This window comes from Odontesthes bonariensis, chromosome 1, assembly GCF_027942865.1.
Source record: "Odontesthes bonariensis isolate fOdoBon6 chromosome 1, fOdoBon6.hap1, whole genome shotgun sequence".
NCBI classification, from domain to species: Eukaryota; Metazoa; Chordata; class Actinopteri; order Atheriniformes; family Atherinopsidae; genus Odontesthes; species Odontesthes bonariensis.
This window is the reverse complement of record NC_134506.1, coordinates 31745344-31768788: the sequence shown is the minus strand read 5'-3', so window position 1 is coordinate 31768788 and position 23445 is coordinate 31745344. Positions and strand designations below refer to the sequence as shown.

Sequence of the window (23445 nt, the reverse complement as noted above, 5' to 3'; positions counted from 1 at the left end):
AACAGAAACTTATGGCTCAGTGTGTCACGTGTCACAAGCATATACAGGAAGCTCCTGGCAGCTACTAGCAACAAAACAACGGCCATGACGACACAAGAGACTTAGACAGTAAAAATGTTTCCATAAATTCATATCGAAGCTCCGAAACGGTGTGGAAACAAACGAGTGTTATCAAAATGGAGGGACTGTTCAGAGTCGTCATTTTGACGGCCGTTTTCCTTACATCGCAGGTAAGTTGTAAGAATAGCAGCTGGCGGGCCTGATAGCCTGACTTATCGTAGAAAACACGGCCAGATAGACCACCGTGAATTGTTCGCAGTTATCCTCCTATGCGTCAAGTCCACTGTGCTAATGTTTGTGTTAAAGAGCTGTTTTTTTTTTATGGAGGCTGTTGAGTGCGGTGAGAGCTAACAATGCTAGTTGATGCTAGCTGTTTGAGTCGTTAGTGGGTTAATCTTTTTGAGATTCAAATTGTTTTTTGCCGCACAGGTGCTACTAAATGACGGGTAAACATTAATGTATACAAAAGTATCCAAAACCGAAAGGGTTTCGCCTGTTACTACTGGAGTTGGCTTTAAATGGAAATTTGACAGAAGGTGATTTCCCCGACGTCAATAAGGAAGTAACAGCTTGGTGATTTCAGCAGAAGTTTGGGAGGCGCAGTATTCAGTGTATTTCACCGCCTTGAGGCTGAGTTTCATCACTAATCACTGGGGAAGACTTTACACGGGGTGCTTGCGCCAGTCTTGAAAGTCTTAATAAGTATGGAATTTTGAAGCACTGTTTTCCAGACCTTGAAAAGTCTTGAATTTTGTGTGAAAGTCTTAATAAAGTATGGAAAATAAATGTATGGTAGAATTTTACAGTATGCTCAAAGGCATTGTGAAATGAGAAATGGGAAGGTAGGCTATAAAACGACTTTACTTTTACACAACTGTGAATAATGCATTTGTTCATTGAATACTAGCCTATAAAAATGAACATTTCTAATAAACACAGTTGGTACAATCTCAACCAATGAAGTAGGCAGTAAGCACACAAGTTACAAGTACATAAAGTTAAGGTCTTGGGGAAAAAAAGTATCAGTTTTAAAAAAAGTCTGGAATTTTAATTTGGAAAAAGAGCAAGCACCCTGTTTACAGTCGATAGCAAAAGCCAACTTAATGTTTCAAAGTTCCTACATTTAGGTTTAGTGTTCAAAAGCAATCGGATTTACTAATGTGACATAATGTTGATAACATAATTACTTCAATTTGAACTCTTCCAGTGATCAGCTTGGGACAAATACACACATATTTGTTCAAGCTTGGCCAGATTGGATCCTGTAGTGATCATAATAAAGCATGTCTCATGAGAATCCAGCTGCCTGGCAATGGTTTACACTTCCAGATAGATCTAGTTTTTTTTTGTTTCACTTCTGTTATGAAAGTTGACATTAAACTCGGCAGAGGAATTCTGACTACAGTTGACAGAGCCTGTCAAAAAACGTCAGGGGACGTTATGGCGTTGTGGGCGTAAAGCATGAACATACTTTTCCCTTCAGCATCTTTACCCAGAACATATTGGTGCTCTTTATTTCTCTGGCACGACAGTCAGAAGGTGCAGTTTCCTTTTCATAAAGGAAACGGCAGTCACATTGTTGCCAAAAATGCAGAGGGAACTTTATATTCACCAGCTGTGACATTCAAAGTCCCTGTTTGACCACAGAGTCTGTATGTGTTTGTTGGATTCATCGGTTTTAGAATAACATTTCTGTCCCCACAGATAAATTGCCAAGAGGCCATCTTGCACATTTCGAATGGAGTTGCAAATAGAGAGTACTGCATCGTTCACAATCACTCCTGGACTCCCCTTTCACCAACACTCGACAATGCAGTAAGTTTTGATCCCTTCTAAGACCAGAATCTCTTGCTTCTGATGGAATTTTAGATGCTTTTTTAATGTATATGTCAGTATTTTACTTTGTTTTGTGAGCTTTTAGACAATCAAATGTGGTTAGCTCATATCAAAGTCGACATGACGCAACTGTACATTACTAAATCAAATCAAAATCAAATTTATTTGTATGGCACATTTTATGTACAAAACAATTCAAAGTGCTTTACATAAAATAAACGCATTGCAGCAGGGAGTGGAAGAAGCATTAAAAATACATAAAAGAATATAAAGAGAAACAAATAAAATAATTTAAATTAATTTAAAAACAAGCAACAGTCCAGATAAATTAAAAGATATCGTGCAGATTTCATGCATAGACACATGAGAAAAGAAATATTTTTAACCTGGATTTCAAAATGTCTACATTTGATGAAAGTTTAAAGGGGAACTGTGGTATTTTCAACATTAAGCCTCTTTTATGAGTCGTCTGCAATGTTTTAGAACCCCCCTCACCGCTTTTTTGATGTTTACTGCTGTCTCCGGTATTTGCCTAATTTTGATTCATCTCAACCTTCTTCAGAATGGCAAGTCATGCGCATGTCTAGAAAGGTCCGTAAAAGCACAATAAACGTCCGTTTTCTAAATAATCAACTCACCGGAGTGGTTACTGGTGTGCACTGGTAATCCATATCAAATTTCGTTGCGAAAAGTTGCTTCTGTCGTGTTTTATTTGGCAGCTCGTTCATGCTCGCACTATTTTCTTAGCGGTGGCGGAGTAATATCAACGAACCAGTACAAAATGACAAATAAAACACGACAGAAGCAACTTTTCGCCACGAAATTTGATATGGATTACCAGTGCACACCAGTAACCACTCCGGTGAGTTGATTATTTTGAAAACGGACGTTTATTGTGCTTTTACGGACCTTTTTGGACATGCGCATGACTTGCCGTTCTGAAGCAGGTTGAGATGAATCAAAATTAGGCAAATACCGGAGACAGCAGTAAACATCAAAAAAGCGGTGAGGGGGGTTCTAAAACATTGCAGACGACTCATAAAAGAGGCTTAATGTTGAAAATACCGCAGTTCCCCTTTAATTTCCACTGGCAGTTTGTTCCACTTGTTTGCAGCATAACAGCTAAATGCTGCTTCTCCATGTTTAGTCTGGACTCTGGACTGGACCAGCTGGCCTGAGTCCTTGGACCTAAGAGCTCTGCTGGGTTTATATTCTCTGAACTTATCACAGATGTATTTTGGGCCTAAACCGTTCTGGGATTTGTAAACCATCAGCAGGCTTTTGAAATCTATTCTGTGACTGACTGGAAGCCAGAGTAAAGATTTTAAAACTGGTGTGATGTGTTCAGATCTCTTAGTCCGGGTTAAAACTCTAGCAGCAGCGTTCTGGATGAGCTGCAGATGTTTAATTATGCTATACTACTACTATAACTTACTATAATATTTACCATCGTGATCAGAAAGCTCCTCCTATCCTGACTGTTCTACCCTTTTTATTTTTTACAGACACAGTTCCCATTGGTGAATTTGACCTCCGCTTTGCTGTGCAACGTGTCAGGGTTCAGTCCAGATGTGCTGAAGGGCAAAGCAGTGGTGGTGATGAGGGGGGACTGTGACTTCAGTCAGAAAGCTCTTGTCGCGCAGAGTCTCGGAGCGACAACTTTGCTCATTGCAAGCAACAAATCATTGGTAAGACGTGTTGTTAACGACAAACACCAAAGGGACGTTTCCCTTTGGTGTTTGTCATTAGTTCTTCTTTAACATCTGCAACTCATCAGAGCACTAATTGAATGGAATTAAATCGAAAATTACTTGAAATGGAAATTAATTTGCTGCATAAAAGGCTCAGTAACAATTATTAGTCATTAGGCGGTGTGCAATTTTATGAGTGGTTGTCAGGAAACAACAGTGTAACTTGTACGTTGCACCCACAGAAAGTGTTTCAGAATGAAAGAAGTTGCACACAAATGGTTTTGGAAGTTTCAGTTCTGTGTAGACACATTTTCCCAGTGAAATGCCTTTTTTTTTTTGCATTTTTTTTTTTTTGCATTTTTCTGTCACTATAAGCAGTTCACCTTCCTTTTTTTTCTTTGGCCGCATACCTTTGATTGCACTTAGGGCCGGATAACAAAGTCTCACCTCGTCCTCCATAATACTCTGTTTTTCAGATCACTCCTTCAGCCAACAACTCGGAGTATGCAAAGGTCAAAATTCCTCTGGCCCTCATGAGGTATAGGGACTTTCTGGAAGCACGGCAGGTCAGAAATCCCAGTCAACCGTCGCATCTAGTCATACAAAACGTATAACTTACCATGTTTCATCTGATAACTTTCATCGTCTCCCAGCCTTAATAATAATAATAATAATAATCTGTTTACGTGGAAGGAAGTTTTCAACATTGACGATCATGTTTTCTGTGAAAAATGAAAAGTTTGCTTTGGTCGTAGGTTCGCATCTTGCACTCACCAAATACCCATTTGACATGTGAGCGTGGTATAAACAAAAAAAAAACCTACAAGACTGTGAAGCTGCTTGTTATTTAGTCATTCTTGTTTGTCCTCAGGTATTTGGTGAGGAAATGCAGGTGAAGCTGTATGCGCCGCCTTATGCAAAGATCGATCCAAGCATTGCGGTCATCCTACTGATTTCTGTTTTGACAGTCACCTTAGGTGGCTTCTGGAGCGGGGCCTGTGAGAGGTGAGCTCGTTATCCCCTATTTTGTAAAGTTTAAACTCCATTTTCACATGTATCATCGATTAAGCAAGAAGGATATTATTGTGAAGACATTATCAAGGTGACTGTAGATGCAGTAACCGTGTCATAAATGTTTTGCACTTTCCCACCAGTCACACGAGTTGCCGTGCTATCAATTTTGTCCTGACCAGAATAGGCGTCAGTATTGTGGATTTTGCCCCGCGTTCCTCTCAAAAATTTTCTTTTTCCTCCTCATGGCAGGGACCGTTTGAATAGTGATGGAGGAGGAGGAGGAGGAGGAGGTGGTGAAAACAAAGCAGACAGTGGAGAGCTTTTCCTGTACTCTCCTCTCAAAGTGGTCATCTTTGTTGCCATGATGTGTGGGATGTTGGTCCTGATGTACTACTTCTACAACATTCTCGGTGAGTTCATCCCGAAAAAGAAAACCAGAAAACGCGCTCTTTTGGGTTTGACAGAATAACGTTACCTGGTGTTTCGCTGATGTGATCCGCTTTTCTTTTTTATTCCTCCCCAGTTTACATCATTATTGCTATATTCTGCTTCGCTTCTGCCTCAGCACTTTTCAGCTGTTTTGATGCAGTGATGGACAAAGTTGGCTGTGGCACTCTAAGGTACGAGCATCCCTTGTTTCAAAAAGGATTATGAACCCAACTACAAAAATATGCAGATGTTAACAGTGTTTAATTCGGCTTGAGCAAATATATCTCTATCCTAATTGATAAACAACCGGTTGTGCACAAAAAACTTATTTTTCAGTTGTTTTTTTCCCAATAATGCAGTAATTCCTCCCAGCTTGACAAGATAAACATTGTCTTTCTCTTCCACCCAAGAGCCTGTGTTTGTTGTTTTTAAGTCTGTGTGTGTTTCTTTTTTATAGTGTCTCTGTCCGAAACAAGAACTTCTCAGTGAGGTCTGTCCTGCTGGCTGCTGTGTGCATTAGTATTGCTGTGGTCTGGGGAGTTTACAGAAATGAAGACAGGTAACGCACCTCTGCGGTTTAAGTAGAAACTTTAAACAAGGCTGTGCCATTACCCCGCGGGGCAGATTGAGTGGTGTAGGAGAAAGTGCTCTCGGGGAAAGTGATCCTGAGCGCTCACGTTGTTGTTGAAATGTTTCTGTCACCTGTATTACATGCAGCTGCATAAATGGGACTAGTGTCTGAAAGTAAGATCATCATGATGCAAACAGTGACCTGAGGCTTGGTACTTTCTTAAGCATATATTAATGAGTTCGCTTTTAACTTTTAGTGTTATTTCTAATGGCATATATGCTGTGATATATCCTTTCTGCTTTAGCCTGAAGTAGAGATGCCCTGCTTGTTGCTGTAGTTACCTGTTAGAACCCATGCTTAGATTAAAAAAAGGCAGTAGATCAGAAAGCTGCTGTGTCCCTATAGATGGATCTGGATCTTGCAGGACCTCCTTGGCGTTGCTTTCTGCCTCAACTTCATGAAGACCATTTCACTGTCCAATTTCAAGGTACGTATTAAGCACTTGCGCTGACTTGCACATCCTCATGGCCAACAGAACAGCCAGTTCTGTCAATTTGTTCAGAAGATTAACTGAAGGGTTGGCTGGTCACCGGAGTCGGTGGGGGTGGGGGGTCTGCTTGGGCTTTCAAGCCAGTCTCAGATGTGGGATGGGTTGCATTAAATGTTCATGGTTTGTTAAAGTGTTGTGCCACGTCTTTGCTGAGCTCTGTGTCCTATGGCAGTTAGAGATGAGAGACTGCAGCTCCAGCTTTGACCTCAAACTTGTTTGAACACGTTTGAATTGTTGTTGGGTTTTTTTTCCACTTGTTTGGCTCAAGAGCACTGTGAAAAAGCACTTAGGCTTAGGAAAGTGCTGATGGTTTATTAAGTAATGCTTAGTGTGGGATTCCTTTAAAAAGCAGATCATATTCTGAATCAATGCTGTTGCATATCTGTCCATTAATCTTACTGCACGCAGTTTAGACGTGTGTCATGTTGAAAGTGAAAGTGACCCGGTCACTTTGTCCTTGCAGTGTTTATGGATGCTCATTCAGACAGGAAGCTGACACATTCACTTTTAGTTGACGCATTTCACCTTTAAAATATCAGGGACCGTAGCTGTAATTGTAATTCCTTTTTAATGGAGCAGTCTGAATCTTCAGTTTAAGAATGATTTGTTTTTCCCTCTGACATCTCACAGATCTGTGTGATTCTGCTGAGCCTCCTACTTGTGTACGATGTCTTCTTTGTTTTCATCACTCCTTTCTTTACCAAGGTTAGTGTATGTTTTTTTCCCCTCAAAATCTCAAGGCTATAACAGCTGTTTTTTACTTAACTGTCACTGACTTAAGGTAGACCTTTTCTGTTCACTGTGATTCACACTGTCAAGTAGTTCTCATGTTTATGTCTAATTAATTGTCCACCCAAGGTTAAAATGTTTTGAAATCCAGTCAACAATTATTATCACTGATATTCAAAGTCATATTTTTTTTTTTAGTACAAATCTAATGATTAATAAAGGGAGTCACAACCACATTTAGTGTTGCTGAATATGAGATGTCTCTGGTGCTCTTTAGTTGCAGTGTGATGCATAACACTTAATACATAATATAAATACATGGCATCTCTCAACAGAACGGAGTTAGCATCATGGTGCAGGTAGCCCTTGGCCCAGATGCCTCTGGAGAAAAGGTAACCCTTCGAATTGTTTTTTTCTTATTTTTAGGGGGTGGGAGCTGGTGGCTGAAGCAGAGTGCAAAGTATAGAATTGGAAATCCACAAAAATAAGAACAGCCCTTAAATAGGGATTTTTAGGAAACAAACGTGCAACTGGAGAAGTTTACCTTCAGGACTTTGTGCAAGAAAGCTTTCCAGCACAGGCGTCCTATGACATTGGTTCCTATTATGAGTGGTTACTTTGAACCCAAACCATAAATCAAAACATTTTGGGACCAAAATCAAGCCAAACGGTTCCTTTTAAAGCTGGAAGAATAGAAATAAAAAAAAAATAAGATGGGTTGTAAATATGTAATATAACACTCACTTATGGGACTTAAACCTCCTCCCATATGGATTATGTCGCTCTGAGCATCTCTGGGAGAAAATCCCCTCGGCAAACTTCTTCAGCTTGCAAAATACATCAGAAAAATTGGATTATAAAATAATGAGTGACTGGTACTGCTTTCACTGGCTCCTGACTGACTGGTTTTCCTCCGAGCTCTGACTGCACTCCTTCCTCATTGTTCAAAGAACGAGAGGATGCGAGGATCACGTCGAACATGTTGTCATAAGCTGGCCTTTATTCTTGTAAGATGTCACATTTGAATGCTCAGAACAACTTAAAGTAACTATAGCACCAGTTGAAGACCTACTGTCATATTATGACCGTAGCACCGATTTCTCCGAAAATTCTATGACATCGACTGTGTTAGGATGTCCACAATTAATAAAAAATGGGAAGCCATGCATCAAATCCTGGGAGGAAATTGGCTAACCGGTCACACAACCGAATAACACAAATTGAAATGAACTGGTAGTGAGCACAGATTTGGCATTGAACAATGATCTAAAAGCTAAGCTTGGTGGATTTCCCTGTCAACTTTGCACTGGCTTTATTAACATCCAGGCTGTTGTTGATGCTCTGAGGGTAAGGATAGACTGCTCCACTAACTGTGCGCTGGGGTTGGGTGGGCTCTGTCGTAGACACAAGGTAACATGGTGGAGATCCCTGCTGAACCCCAGGCTCCCTCTGAGAAAGTAAGACTTAACTTGTTACATATCCACTACCTTTTTTTTTTTTTTTTTCCAATGCTGTATCCCAGTTTAGTGTGATGGTGATGGTGGGGTTTCATTAGATTTGTTTAAGAATTCTATCCCATATAGATGCACATGCACCATCTTGACCCAGCACACCAACCTTCAAAAAGATCCCTTATGCAAGTTATAATGAAGGCATTAGTCTGTATAATACAGGTATCGATTAAAAGAGAAGCTTTAATGGTGTTTCAGCTTTTTAAGTAAACGCACCTCAATGCTAAAACACAAAAAACCAACTGTACATTATCACTGTGCGCAGGCATTACCAGTACAGTTGTTAACCAACTCTGAGGCTGGGATTTGTTGCCTCACTTCAGCTGAAATTGTGCATCAGCTGTTCTTGTAGTGCACACAGCTCATCGAGACACTTGTGTTCTGGAAAAACCAAGATACTTTTATAGTTCTTCACCATAGGTTCTCGTCAGACTGGGTTTAACATTAAACATAGCCACTAGATTTGGCTACATTCACCCAGAACTTTAGTGTCACACTTGGCCATTTCAAGCATCTTTTTCATTTTTCTTTCTTTCTTTTTTCCTCAGCTACCAGTAGTGATGCGTGTCCCACGGTTCTCGGCTTGGGCTCAGAACCTGTGCGGGATGCAGTTCTCCATTCTGGGTTATGGGGATATCATTGTTCCAGGTAAGGTTAAAGTGTCACAATCTAGTCATTCAAACACAGATAACCTGTTGGTGCTGCCAGTAACTTTAATCGGAGAATATTAAAACATATGAACTTTTTCTCATGGCTGTGCTCCTGTATTGCTGATTGAGTTTGGAAGTGATGGATACAAAGTCATTAACACCACTCTCAATTTAATAAATAATTTGGTATCCATCTCGTTGCATTTTCCTATTATTTCTTACCAAAAAAACCCCCAAAAAGAACAAAAGAGAAACATTAATTTGACGTTTTAACCTGCTGGCCCACAGCACCTTCCAGCTTGAGCACTTTTGATTGCCTGGATGTGTCATTTCAAAGACTGAAAAATCAGAAAACAGTCAACATTTGTAAGCCTCACGCTCTGCATTGTCACCGAACTTACAGGTCTCCTGGTGGCCTACTGCAGCAGGTTTGATGTTTGGGTCAACAGTAGCAAGAAGATCTACTTCCTCAGCTGCTGCATAGGTACCTTCCACCTCACTCATTATCAGTTTATCATACCGTTACCTTTTGTGAGCATAAAAAGATTTTAAATATTAAGTTAAACCTTTGATGAGTCAGCTTAGAGGTATAATAGTGTGGATTTAGATCATTGTAGTGTGCAAGATCTGTTTATTGCACATGTTTGACTATGACGTACAAGTTTTAAGTGCTCTCTTTCTGTGTTTGTCACTCTCTGTAGCCTACCTGCTGGGAATGATACTGACATTTGCTGTGATGCTGCTGTCAGGGATGGGCCAGCCTGCTCTGCTCTACTTGGTGCCTTTTACCCTGATAACCTCTGCCGTGGTGGCTGGGTGCAGGGGAGAGATGAGGCAGTTTTGGGCAGGAACCACCTACGAGGTGAGATGAGCAGAGGGAACATAGTTTTTCTTGTATGGGTTTGGCCCAGTTTAGGCAGCTAATACTGTGTTTTTCTGTGTTTTTTTTTTTTTTTTAATTGATCGACTCAAATTTTCAGTATGTTGTTCCTCCGATGTGACATTTTAATGTCGAAACCGGTTTGTGAAACTGCAATCAACAAAATATTATCTTTAAGACCATGTAGATGCAGTGAAAAGGCTAAGTGCACCAGAAATTGGTAGTGAGTCGCTGATCGCTGGAACACATTATTAAAACTATTATTCAAATTTGTGTGCATGCCGTAGGGCCTTCCTCAAGATCAGCATGCTAATCTGTGCGGTCACTGCTAGAAACAGGATGGTAATTTGAATGTTTACATTATTAATATGGAAAAGGCTCCCATTTCATTTGCAAGCTGCTTGTGCATAACAAGACAAAAATAACAACCTTACCATTTCTTGCTCAGCCCTGCCGAACTTTTTGTCTTCTAAAGGTTATTTCAGTCCAGGGAACAAAACTTAAGCTCTCTGCACAGCATATTGTTGTCGATCTGCAGTTGATTTAAACAGCCATAGAGATATTATTAGTTAAAAAAAAAAGTTATTAAAAAAAAAAAAAAAGACAATCCTGATAGTTTTCCCATTTTCACTCCTTTCTGAGGTCCACTATCACAGTATTTTACTCAATACAATACGAGGTCCATAACTGTTGAAAATATTTAATGTTTAAGTTGTCTGAAGAAAATATGGAAGGATGGAAGGGTGGATGACTATTTCTTTGGGGCTGTATTCAGGGCTTTAAGATACATTTCAATATAACTTTGAATTTAAACTTTTTCAAAATATTTATTATATATATATTTTTAATATATATATATATATATATTATATTAAAATAAAGAGAAGTATAAAAAATGATCTTAGCTTCTATTGCTAAACGTACTATGTTTGTACACGAGATCATATCATGTCATTTGTTTGGGATATAATAACGTAGAACATGGCCTACTGCAGTTTTTTGTAAGATTCCTTTTGGTAGTGCTCATTTAGTCCTAAAATTGTCCAGTGTGTGTGTGTGTGTGTGTGTGTGTGTGTATGTATATATATATATATATAAAATGATTACAGTGATGAACAAGCACTTATGATCCCAAACTGCAGGGAAAATAGCTTGTTGTGTGTACACACACACAGATATTATAGAGACAAACGTGGAATGAGAAACGACTGCAAGTCAGGTTTACAGGGAAACGATGTGCTTAAATCAAACGACATAAGTGTGAGAAAACAAGATGATAAATTCTCCTGACAGTTGATCTCGTCATCAACAGAGATACAGCAGTAACGTTTAGGAAGCAGCAACTGTTTTAATTGTACTCAGGTTGTCTGTATTCTGCCCAGCTCGTCATAGGTCAAAGCTGCTGCTCGTACTGTATGAAAAATAACTGTATAAAATCTCCTTCTCAGCTGTGTGTCATCATGTCTCAGGTTGACATAAATGAACTAAGGCATCAGTTGACATGTTTGGAAAACCATTCATTAAAAAAAAATCAGTAAAAAGTAAAATAATGAAATAAGATCAAATAAATTCCACCATGTTACCCAGCATTCCTTGTGCTGAGGTTACAGATTGATTCAAGACATTTAAATTGCTAGACATTTGCAAGCGTGTGTGTGATTGTGTGTGAAGCGTGATGAAGGCAGGGAAAAAGGCAGGGAATAGATGCGATTCTGACTTTGCTTGATTTTCACCAGGTTTTGGATTCAACCAGGGAACCTTTGCTGCCAGGTGTGTTCCCAACCCTGCAGTGTCTTATTGTCTCTAACTAGCTTGTTTCATCCATTTTTCTTTTTACATTTAACTCCTGTTTTCCTGGGTCAGTCTCACATCTAAAGACGATGTGTTTGCATCTGTCAAATGCTGTGGGACAAAATCTCGGCGGGCCCAGAGTTTTGCATTAATTCACCACCAGATGTCTCTGGTTGACTGAAAATAATCTTCTGTGGTGCAGCCACAGTATCAGGTGGAGCTGTTTTAGACCTGTGGCCCTGGAATACCATCAACTTCATCTCTTTGTTTCTGCATTTTCTTTTCTGTTTCATATGTTTTGTTAATCTTCCATTTTCTGCACTCGTCCCTCTTGTCCAATCAACAGGAAGTATTACTCAACTTACTCATTTTGCCCTCTGCATGGTATTGCTTGTAGTTAATGTGGGAGAGCTGTGGCATGGATTTTTGGATCTGTGGTTTAGTTTTTGTTTTTCTTTTAAAACATACTGCTTGTCCGCTGTTGTATACGCAGTACGCTCTGTGCAGTATGAGTTCAAATCCCCTCTAAGTGACTGGACTTTCTTTCTTTAGCTGTCTCTTTTTCAAAGAACCAGATCTAATTATTAACATATTCTTTCCTTTCTTTAGAGGGAAGAACTGACCGCTCCGTAGACGCTTAAAGTTGCTGACTTGCAGCCGAGCACGGAGCCCACTGCTGGATGCTTTTGTTTTTGTTTGTTTTTTAAAAAAAAAAATACATTTTACTTTTACAAAGCAAGGGAACAAATGTAATCGATCAAGCCTTTCTGACAAGGTGGACTCATTTTGACAGATGTGATACAGGGAGAGCGGAGATGACTAAGTTAATTAAAACACTTGTAGTGCCTGAGAAGTTGGAAAGGTTCACTTTGAGAAAACTGTAACGGCTTTGCCTTGGTGATGATTGCAGACCACAAAATGAGAACGCACTTTATAATTTTGAGCTTGAGTTGTTTCATTCTGGGCAGGGTGGGGGGGAAAGGTGTTAAATTACTTGTAGCTACAGTATGACCCATTTTGATAATAAGGGTTTCTGTGTAACCTGTTTGTAAGATGTGACTTATTTCATTGCCTTATAATAAATGAAGAACTTTGCATACCTGTGTGATGGGTTTTGTTCCATTTAAACGTTGTTAAATAAAAATATCACGAATCAAACTTAAAATATCACCAGCTGCTTTAGTTGGGGGGGATAAACCATACATGCGCGGCAATTTGGATGCACGACAATTACAAAGAGATTTTTTTGTTGTGCCAGGTTTAAGTTCCTTAAATGTGTGTTACTAAAAATCTTTGTTACCATCATTGTTTTCTCTCTTTTAGGTCTTTTTTTTTTCCACCAAGGTAGTAAATGTGCAGTCACGGTGTGTCGTCGTTCTGAATGATATTTGCCTGCAGAATAAATCTAAGAACAGACTGGCTCCCATGACACTCCACATCACTCAGCTGCCAGATGTTTTTTGAAGATGAAACGTAGTGTCTCCTCGTCTAGGTGTGAAATAATCTTACTAGATATATACTAGATCTGATATCTAACTCAGACCTTGGTGAAAATGCTCAGCAAACCATTGGACGGGTCTCGCTGATGAAAGAGCAAAACCAGTGTGGATGAAGATTAACAAAGGGCAGTGTTATGAAGTAGCTGTATTACAGTTAAGGACCAATAGAGGGCGCCAGTGTATTTGACCCGGAATGCATATACTGTAGCGGATGCCAAGGGTCTACGCCCGGGCTGGGAGAAGTGATGACGTAACTTCCCCAGGGTAACTTGTATGCTGACGGCCAATGTTGGTGGATTGCAAGAAAAGCCCTTGCAAAGGATCAGGAAGTCTCGGACCTACTCATTGATATACCAAGATACCACAGGCAGTCTCGACGTTTGTTGTCATAACTTAGCTTGTGCAAATCGGTACACTTTATAAATGATCCGTGCGGTTAAATATTTACAAACCATTGTGACACGACAATGTATCATCTGCTGGTGTTCTGTCAGCAGGTTAACCCTTAGCCGGACCAAATGGGTGAGACTGGACGAGCAAAGTTAAATACAATGCATCTTTGTGCTGGCTGTTTGTATTTATCAGGGACTAAAACAAAGCGCACATGTGGCTGGTGGCTCCGCCCCGGCCACGTGACCGTGAGCTGGCTGACTCAGCCGGCTCGTTACGCAGCGTCAGTCTGGAGTCGCACAATTATGAAAAAGCAACCTTCCGTTGGAGCTGCAGCCGAAGCGGATCTCTCCAACGTCCAACGGGCTTTCCTTCCAAGGCTAACCGAGAGCACCACCGATAGATGGATAAAAGCCACGACAAAGCTCTTCCTGAGTCTCAACGGTGAAGAGAATGGTACGTCAGCCTCCCTGAGTAACCAGCTCACTGCTCTCGGTTTATTAGTCTTGTTTAATTGGCGCGGAGGATCGTCGTGACCGATCGGTGGTTTTGAGTGGCAGGTCCCCCCCCCCCCCCCCTCCTCATGCATGCTGCCAGGCAGCCAGCCTGAGATCCCTGGGCTATTTGCTGTGTATGCCGTCTGTCTGGTTGTTCTGATTTAAACACTGTAACGTTAGTGTATCTAGTATTCGTAGACGGTGACACTGTCTCAACCCCAAAATCACACTCGGGCGTTAGCAGGCTAAATAGCTAGCTTGCTAAAGTCGGCGCTAGGGACTTAACCTAAGCTAACTAGCTACAGCTGCGGAGGTTGCGATGCGATGTTAGCAGCGCTTTCTTTAACCATGAGACAACACAAAAGGCGCTTGGTCGCCACATAGTCGGACAGACTCGGGACGGATAAAACAATTGGGTTCAGAGCTGCTGGCACTTGTTAGACACACTTTTCTTCCAGCTGTCTCCGATGTCAGACAAGACACGCTGTCATTGCCAGTAACAAGTCAATGCCAGCTTGAGTGGCTGCCAAGTCTCTTCAAACTGAGGGCTTTTAATTCAGACAGGGTGGGGTGGGGTGGGGGATGTTGAGTGGTATTCAAACAACGACACGTATAACACCCACGACTTAAATTAAACCGCTGCACACCCACGCCTGTGTGGTGAATTGGGGTTCAAGGCCCGCTGCAGTCATTGCCGAGGACCTGCCTCGACATTTGTTTGTAACTTGTGACATTTTTCGCCTTCGTGACAAACACGGCCTACTCTTTTCCCAAGAATGTCCTGTCTAGCCCTTCCTCGTGCCGCAGAAGGTGGCTTTTCAGCGATAATGGATAGAGACGATGTCCCGTGGCCACAGCTGTGAGTCAGTGTTGATTCCAGTGATGTTGGTAAACAGCTGGCTTATACTGACCAAATCACCAATGACACTGTACTTTGGGCTTTAATAGTATTCAGGTGGTCTTAGCTGCCATTTATACTAACCTGTTTCTATATCGTTTCTATCGCGAATGCACTGTCCATTTACATTAAATACTGGAATACGACTTCATAGGTGGAAGGATTCAAAGACGCCGGAGCCCACGTAAGCATTCGCAAACGATGCTGATTTTGGCAGTTGTAAACGGGGATCCGCAGTGCTGAGCTCTAGCTACTGCGGACGTACTCCTCCCTGATTCGCCAGGCTGGTATCGTTGGTCATGTGACTTGAGTGCTGGGGGCCAGGGAAACTAAAAACAAACAGGCGTGCTTCACTTCAGTTACACACGTCCTCCGGCTCTACAGGCCTCAGCAGGATAAATGTTAAAGTTCAAATTACAAGACTTGTTGAAACATCAGCTCAACTGAGCGGTGCTTTAACGAAGATTGGGCCAAAATTCCTCCACAACGACGTGAGAGACTGACGACATCATACAGAAAAGGATTTGTTCAGTTAGTGAGTTGCTGCTGCCAAAGGTGGTTCAATAAGTTATTGAGTCATGGGCTTTACTTGGTTTATCACACACTGTTTCTGCATTTTCACTCATTTTTGTTCAATAACGGATGGAATTGGAATATGTTGTGTGTTGTTGTTCATCGAAGGGTCTGTTGACTTAATTTTAAGAACTGGTAAGGACCACAGGGGTGGTTCGTTTTTTTTTTTTTTTTTAAATCAAACCTTCGCCCCTCGTGGTATCTGCCTTTATTTAATGAGTTTTGGACTGTTCTTTCTCCCAGTTCTGCCTTGAGCTGGTCACATGCCCTGGCTTACCTCTGGAGGAGGAACACACTCCTGTTCTGAGCCGTCTGACAGTAACCCTATGATTAGAACTAATGCCGCTCCATCTGAATGGTCATCATATTTGTATCTGTATCACCAGCTTTGTTTTCAAGTTGCGCTCCCTGAAATAATGACACCTGGTTTAAGTCGCAAACAGCTTGGGCTTTAAGGCAGTGTGAAAATAGTCTTGCAAAACTTGTTTGTGGTCCAGTATGGACTTGCTTGACTTGTGCTTGTACACACGCCTAGGCCTGCAGAGTGATTGGCATCCATCTCTGGGCTCTGTTATCTCTGACTCTAATCCATTTGTGCCACACACACAAGAGCTCATTTGGAGAAGGCTGATAAAGTTTTTTTCCACTAGCCGTGGATTTAGATTTTCAAAACAAAAAAGTGAAAATTTGGTCACATCTTGGTGATTTTTATGAGCTCCTTTTTTTTAGAATCCAGTTGGCTGTTTCCCTCTGCAGGGCTGGAACTCGGGGTCAGTTATATCGCTGACTTTCCTGCTCCCCAGACCGCCCTAAAGAGCATCGTAGGGCAATTCACCAAACGCATATTTGAAATGTTTAAATGAAGATGGGCAGTCACTGCTTTAATAGCAATCACTTTGTTTTCTTAGAGATCAGATGTATAGAAGCTGTAACATTGCATGTCCCTGAAGCCGTCTATTCACTTTTGACTGCTTGAACCTAAGGTTGCAAAGTCTCTCGTGACCACGAGTACCAGGTGTGGGCTCTGCAACATAAGACTCAGTGCATTGTATCAGCTCATGCCGTGCAGGGTTTTAGAGCTTTGCCCAGAGGGCACAAGTGTGAAAGCTGGAGAGCTGTCATACTTTGGTCTCGTGACTGTATGTAGTTCTGTGTGCAGCCTTCCTGGAATCTTATCTGAAGGCTATAATGAACTCATTGCCCCTCAATTTAACATCCTTTTATATGCTGCGATCTAGGAAAGACTCAGCTGTGGCAAGGATTCCAAATTGATTAGTCCACATCTGGATATGAGTAATATTTTATCAATGTCATATCAACTGAAATCTGACTTATGTCCTGCTAAATCCTAACTTGACTCCCCGGATGGTTTGTCCTATAGAACAATCTAGAAAGTCACTGTTCAGTAAGTGTTGAAGGTGTGTGCTTTAGAAAAAAGTAGTGATGCAGGTGATTGAGTGAGCGGTCCGTCTGTTACGAGTGAACTTTAGCCACCCGTAATTAACAGTTTTATCGTGTAATGGCAATTATTTGAGCTAATTATTTATTAATTTATTATTGTGCTATTGATCTGTGTGAAAACAGCTTCTTGGAACAAAAGAGATGTCATATTTCCCATGTTGATTGCGGCATGTGATAGTTTAAGCCTGTCGGGAGAAGAGGAAAACGTTTTGCCACTGGAAATGTCCCAGTCATTCTTTGCTCCACCTTCTGTGATGAAACGCTCTCCAGTCATAGCTCGATTGAGTTGCAGCATCTACACCCTTTAAAAGCAACTATTGTTGACTGATGCTGTACTTTAAGATCAGCTCTATCCTGCCTAACAAGGTGGATTCTTTTGTGATGGATATCGTGTGAACCTCACAAGAATCCTGCTGCTTCACAAAGAATGCTAAATCTCATCCGCTGGCCGACCATCGCTGTAGCAGAGAATTTTAGACCCTCCTTTTATTCCTTACAGCGTTTTTCAGAATCAGATTTGATGGGATGTGGCCTCCGCCCACAGCTTTTAAGGGAATTGCCACCTTAGTATGCGTGTCATTCTTCACGTGGTTTGTTGTATTTGTTTCTAAAAAACTTGACTTGACACCTGGCGTCAATTTTTTTCGGTGACCCAGTTTGAATTGGAAAGTAATGAATTTTGGCATGGAAAAAAACTCATGACAAGGGCTTAGGCTCACCGTACCGTGGACGATGCCCCAGTTCTGAGTCCATGCTTCCGGCCATGCACAAGTGGTGCAAAATGTCAGATCTCTTTGGTATTATTTTAATCTTCCCTTTCGAAGAGAGGGAAATGCTTCTAGCCTTACTACAATCAGTGCACTTGAAAATGTTTCTCAAAGTAAATGTGCTCAAAGTCTACAGAATTTCTTATTTTTGTGTGCGTGTGTGTGTCTACTGCTCACACTAAAGTGCTGAGCCCAGTGCTTCCACTCTTTCTTATGGTTAACTGAATCCCAGGCCAGATGTTATCTCGCCCCATATTACGTCAGGCAGGGCCATAGGAATGATGAGTTGACCAGCCTGCCTTGTTATACGGTGGGAAATGGAAGATGAGGAGTAGGTGCTGGGGTGTGCGTCGCTGTGGGATGACGGTTAAAAGATAAAGAGGCACGTCTGGATTAAGTGTAAACGCAGTACTTCCCAACGACACACAGGGCTTCCAGTGAATAAAACTCACTGGATCCACTGGGAGGGACAGAGAGGTGTTGTTGCTACACCAACCTAGTAATCAGAAAACATGGAGCACAAGGAGAGACGCCAGAGAGGAAAGGGAGGGAAGGAGGAAGTGAGAGAGTGTGAGTGTTTGTTGGCAGGACCTCTGAAGATAGTCTTTTGTTGCCTGACATTCTCAGGTGCCATAGTTACAGGTTAGCAGTCCTGTTTTATCTGTCTCATTAACACTCTGTTACAGTGAGTTGGATCAAAAAGGAGGAGGCGTTTTGTTGAAGCCATTTCTTAACAGCACAGCTCAAAGACCTCCCTCTGCTCATAATGTGTGTGTCGTATTTGTCACTAGTTCAGCAGGTTGCTAAATTGAACACCTCAAACACAAGTTCAGGCCGTGGTTTCTTGACAACTTCATCTGATCTACACAGATGCATACCGTGGGCCCGAGCATTACCAAGTTTGAAGTTGTCTGAATGAGCGGTTCTTCTATTTTGAGTTGTTTTCTGTTGCACTTTTATAACCACAGTTTGTCTGGCTGTGAGGCGTTTCAGCAACATCTGTAAAAATGGTGCCACTACACCCACCAGCACGAGTCATTTTCTCAGCCGCCTCGGGAGCACTGCAGTGAAATATGGGCAGAGTAATGAAAAACACAGCTCTCACCATGTAGGACTTGGTACCTGGTGGTTACTCCCCAAACAGACAGTCTGATACAGGGAAAGTTTTGATTTGTTTAGCATCTGCTTCAGCTACTTTACTTTATTAGTAGCAACACACACATGGTGCAATTACACAGTTCGGTGAGTTTATCTTTCGAGCTGTCCCTGTTTTTAAAGTCAACAGGGAATGCCTGTTTGTCATCAAAAACACAATCAACTGACGGCCCGGGCTACTGAAACTGGCCGGGGGTTACACCCGCCAGACAAGAAATGTACTTGTCACACAGATGTTAGGCAGGTAATTAACTAAAATTCCTGAAAATATTAAGAATAATTACCAGCTTCTCGCACATGAAATTGTATCGTGGTTCTGCTTCTAAAATGGAGAGAGATGTTGGCCTGAAAAATGCAGCCACAGCTTTTAAAGCTGCAGTCTGCAAGATTTGTTGTTGTCATACGTAAAGTCCTACTTTTTGGCATTTTAAGAGTTTACATGATCTATCAGAACGCTTGAAGTTGAAAACGGTGACCTCCATAGTCGCAAAATGCAAGAAATGCTTATTTTTTAACCGAAAAATAAAAAGTTATTCAACTTCCTGTCCCGCCCCTTCAAAACACATGAGAACTCGTGCACGTCTACGTGCACGCCAGATGCGCCTACACGACTCCTCATTCATCAACTCACCTGTCATTTGCGATCATGGAAGACACAGTAAGTAGACTAGCCCGTAATGAAGTTCAATAGTCCAGATAAATAAGCGTGGGGACGAGCCTACCTTGTATCGCGCGTGCACAATCGGTGATTGACAGGCAGCAGAGCCCAGCTCGTAAACCTGATTGGTTACCTTTTACCGGTCCGGTCTACAATTTTGTAAACAAACCTGCTGGCTTTGGAGGGACCTAGCGGGACATATAGGGGACCTAGAGAACTCTTTTTTTTTTTGTATTGGGGTATTTAATGTACTACTTTCAGAATCCCCGGACAGTTCCAGGCATTATGCTTGAAAAAGAGTTGCAGACTGCAGCTTTTAACATTGGAGAAATACCGTATGAGATTGTGCTCATTTGTCTAGAAATATCTACCCTACACATAATGATGATGTATCCTGTTGTGTCTGTTTATAAAAATGAGCCCAGAACTAGTTGGTCTAGCTTGGCTGGGCTTGAAATCCTTTGCTTTCCTTCGTTTACAGTTTCTTTTTTAATAAGCATGTTCTCTTTGAAATGTATTACTGTTTTGGTCATCCCTTCAGAGCTGTGCCTCTTTTTTGAGGGAGGGGGGTTATTGTCAATCATTTGGCTGCACTCACTTTTTATTTAACTCCTTAATCAGTGGCTCTGATAATGTTGGGGTTGTCAGCACTCTGTGGTTAACTCAGGGTTCATGCTAAGGTTGAGCCAAAACACACATCCAAATGGAAAGAAGGTGATCATTCCTTCTGCTGTTATAATAATAATTTACTACAACAATCGCATCACACTGCAGACGTGAAGCCAACATTTTGCATTGGCCCAAAAAGATAAAGAATGCAAGACCTTTTATGTGAAATGGTCGTCTCCAGACTCCCCCGTGTTGTCGTGCATTGTACGATTCTGTAAGCATTACAGCTAAGTATGTGAACCCTGGTCTGGGCTCAGTGTCTGCAAAGCGTTGTAGTGTTAGCTAAGTTGATTCTGCTATTTGATCATTTGTTTAATTTTTTTTTGAATGGGCTGTTTTTCTCTGTAATGAGTTTCTAAACGAAAGAGGCCTCTCAAAGAGCTCTGCGTGGTTGGGAGAGGTCTTTTTTTTTTTTTGTTTTGTTTTTTTTTTTTGTCTACCACTGCATGAATCACAGTTGGTGGTGTGTCATCAGTAGACAAGTAGGTATATATCACTGAGGCCTCTGCTCATCCGCTAATCCTCTCCCACACCCCCACCCCCCTCCCCTTACCTCTTTCTCCCCAGCCTTAGTATAATATCTAGTTTGTCTCAGACACATTCATCTGCCACCTGAGTGGCTTCTTACAGATTAACAGTGGATGGAGTTTAGAGGCAGCAACCTCTCACTGATCACTCAGCTTTTAACTCTGGCTGGATCTGTATGGTAACCGTGTGCCCTGTAGACTTTGAGACCCACATGGAAATTGCGTGCAGATCTTCAGAGACCGAGAGTGGAGTGAGGTGTTGCTGATGCTCTGGTGCTCAGGGAGTCTGCGGTGACAGTGGTTTTTACTAGGAGATGCAAGAAGAATCCTTGGTATGTTCCTGTACAAAGCCCTTAAACACAGAGATGAAGAGGAGGACGTCCAGGTATACACTCAGTGGCTCGGCGTCATCGGTCAAGCAGTAGGATGACCTGTGTGTGCAGATGCTTCAGTGGAGTTGCTGTTTGTTTTAAGTGGAATTAAAACCCAGTTATGTTGTCTTTGACTTATCTCAGCAGATGAGGGAAACCAGTCTTCTTTCACCCTTTGATAATTTGCCTTTGGGAGTCGATGTCCTGCTAAGTTCAGATGTATTACCGTTGTTAGAGTTTCAGGAGTTGTTGCAGTGCTTTGGTGTGAAGCAGGCGATGGTGTTTGCAGACTTCCCGTCTTTGTGCTGTGAGGGATTAATGGGGCTAATCACCCCTGGGTTTCTCCTGAGCTCCAATGCAGGAACAATAAAGTGAAAGGCAATTATTAAAAATTCCTGGAACTTAAAACCATATGGAAAGTGTTTTGTTCTTTTTTTATAAAATGAAATGGTGTTTTTGAAGCTTTTAGCAATGATAAGCACATACCTGAGCTCATGTTATTGTGAATGTGGGTTCTCTTGAATAATTTATTAACGCCTCTTGTTCTTTTAATTTTTTTATAGTCTAAATCCTGGATTAAGAGCCACATGATGCCCTCTCTCTCTTTATAATGTTATGGGTTCATTATTTACAGAGCGCACGTTTATGCCCTTTCTCCTTTGTCTGTTTCTGCTTTGAAACTGCAGCCGACAAATGTCAGTGACTGTTCAGACACCGCACAACAGAGCATTGTTTTCAAAGATCTTCCAGGGGCATTTTACTTAAATTGAATTTCGAATGCATTAAATACAAACATGATTTTTTTTCCTTCTGTTGTGCTCACAGCTGTTTTTATGTGTTGTTCAGTCCCAGAAACCCTGGATAGAAAGCACTTTCACCAAGAGGGAATGTGTGTACATACTTCCAGTGTCAAAGGACCCCCACAGGTATGTGCCCTGACATTTTCTGGTTTGTCCTCTGTGCGTAGCCATGGAAACGATGTAATTGCATGGCGTGTATGTTTAAAGTAGGGCCAAACCCTAACCACTGTTCTCCAGAGGGTAAACGGGTCCGTTTTAAACGTTTGTCTGTCGTTCTAATTGCAGTGTGTGAGAGGGAAGGCCACTTATGAACCTTTTTGTCATATTCTCTTCAGATCTTTATTATTTTCCTTTTAATTTCTTTGCCAAAACCCTTAATTTTTGGAAGTTTATGTTCACCCATTTGAACATTTCATTGCATTCCGAGACAACAGGATCCCCTTTACCTTTTTATCAGCATTTATTTCCATGTGTATCAATATTTTAAAGGTATTTTGTTGCGTGTCTGTGGAGCCCTCGAGTTGATGTTCTTCTCTCAAACGTATCAGGATTTTTCTCCAAGCACACGGGAATCTTACAAAGCAGTGTTAAGATTGTATGTAGGCCTCTTCTTGGCTTGTTAACAAGGGGACTCATTGACAGTGTGCACTGCATGTATGAGAAGTATTCAGAGCTCTATTAAATATAGCACATACAGCAGCTGGTATAAAACATGTTATCTATAAATTCTTTTTGGTCGTTTAATGAGTAGAAGTTTCCCAGAACTACATGTTTTTACTGTTTAACAACTTCCTTTAAACACAAGCCATTTCTGTTACATTTTTAAGAGGTGAGATGCCTTCCGTCCTTCTTGTTAACACACATTTATGCTTTGTTTTTTTACATTAATTATTTCCCATTGGCCTCTCTCCACTTAAACGCCTGTCGCAGATCTTTTGCAGGTCTTGGTGAACATAAGCTTGTTTAACATTAGGTCAAAGGCCTGCAAATGACTGAGATCGAGTTCTTTTGGCAGGATTTGTAGCTCTTTGTTAAAGGTCGACGTAATCAGATTGCTCACTTTATTGTCCTCAAACAGCCTAGTCTACCTCAAACTTCCACCTTAACATTATTCCTGTATTGCATCAGATTTGATGATATTCATGTTGATGATTGATCGCGTTTGTGGAAATTTCCTTGCAGATGCCTTCCAGGATGCCAGATTTGCCAACAGCTAGTGCGGTAAGTGTTTGTTTGATACTGGTTTGACTTCCTCTTTTACCTGCCAGGATTAACCGGTCCGGTCAGTTTGGAGAGAATTCATGCTAACCAGTTTGGTTATACCAGAATGAGGCTGGGAATTTATTGGGGGTCCTAGCAGCGAAGCCTCCCCGCTCTCCATATTAGCTTCTTGGTGGTGTTTTTTCTACTCTCCTTACTTTTACCGTTTTGTTTTGTGTTTGAATGTAGCGCTAAACGGCTAACGGCT

At 41.4% G+C, this 23445-nt stretch overlaps 2 protein-coding genes across 7 annotated transcripts in view; both read left to right on the top strand.

The window, feature by feature from the left end:
• Window positions 1-12807, top strand: sppl2a (signal peptide peptidase like 2A). Of its 3 annotated transcripts, XM_075464354.1 has the most exons (17): window positions 2-230; window positions 1765-1875; window positions 3402-3584; window positions 4064-4153; window positions 4459-4592; window positions 4851-5011; window positions 5125-5221; window positions 5488-5589; window positions 6007-6088; window positions 6782-6856; window positions 7216-7272; window positions 8284-8337; window positions 8940-9039; window positions 9445-9525; window positions 9743-9903; window positions 11658-11691; window positions 12322-12807. In XM_075464354.1, the coding sequence occupies exons 1-17, from the start codon at window positions 177-179 to the stop codon at window positions 12351-12353; spliced, it is 1608 nt and encodes a 535-aa protein (XP_075320469.1). In that variant the 5' UTR covers window positions 2-176; the 3' UTR covers window positions 12354-12807. The 3 variants fall into 3 exon arrangements, with proteins under 3 accessions (XP_075320476.1, XP_075320469.1, XP_075320484.1); XM_075464361.1 differs by lacking the exon at window positions 11658-11691 and having other exon boundaries at window positions 1-230; XM_075464369.1 differs by lacking the exon at window positions 8284-8337 and having other exon boundaries at window positions 3-230.
• Window positions 12808-13835: 1028 nt separating this feature from the next.
• Window positions 13836-23445, top strand: part of trpm7 (transient receptor potential cation channel, subfamily M, member 7) — a 39677-nt gene continuing 30067 nt past the window's right edge. For 2 of the 4 annotated variants that reach the window (XM_075464328.1, XM_075464321.1), the window contains exons 1-3: window positions 13857-14057; window positions 22024-22103; window positions 23160-23198. In XM_075464328.1, the coding sequence (XP_075320443.1) occupies window positions 14055-14057; window positions 22024-22103; window positions 23160-23198 (122 nt within the window). In that variant the 5' untranslated portion in view covers window positions 13857-14054. Of the gene's footprint in view, window positions 14058-21011; window positions 21192-22023; window positions 22104-23159; window positions 23199-23445 lie in introns of those variants that run through there. The other 2 variants (XM_075464336.1, XM_075464343.1) reach the window with 2 other exon arrangements.

Coding starts and splice junctions, on each gene's coding strand:
- sppl2a (XM_075464354.1), top strand. CDS start 177: ATGGAGGGACTGTTCAGAGTCGTCATTTTGACGGCCGTTTTCCTTACA. Junction 1,876..3,401: donor CACCAACACTCGACAATGCA/GTAAGTTTTGAT, acceptor TATTTTTTACAG/ACACAGTTCCCATTGGTGAA. Junction 9,904..11,657: donor GGGCAGGAACCACCTACGAG/GTGAGATGAGCA, acceptor GATTTTCACCAG/GTTTTGGATTCAACCAGGGA.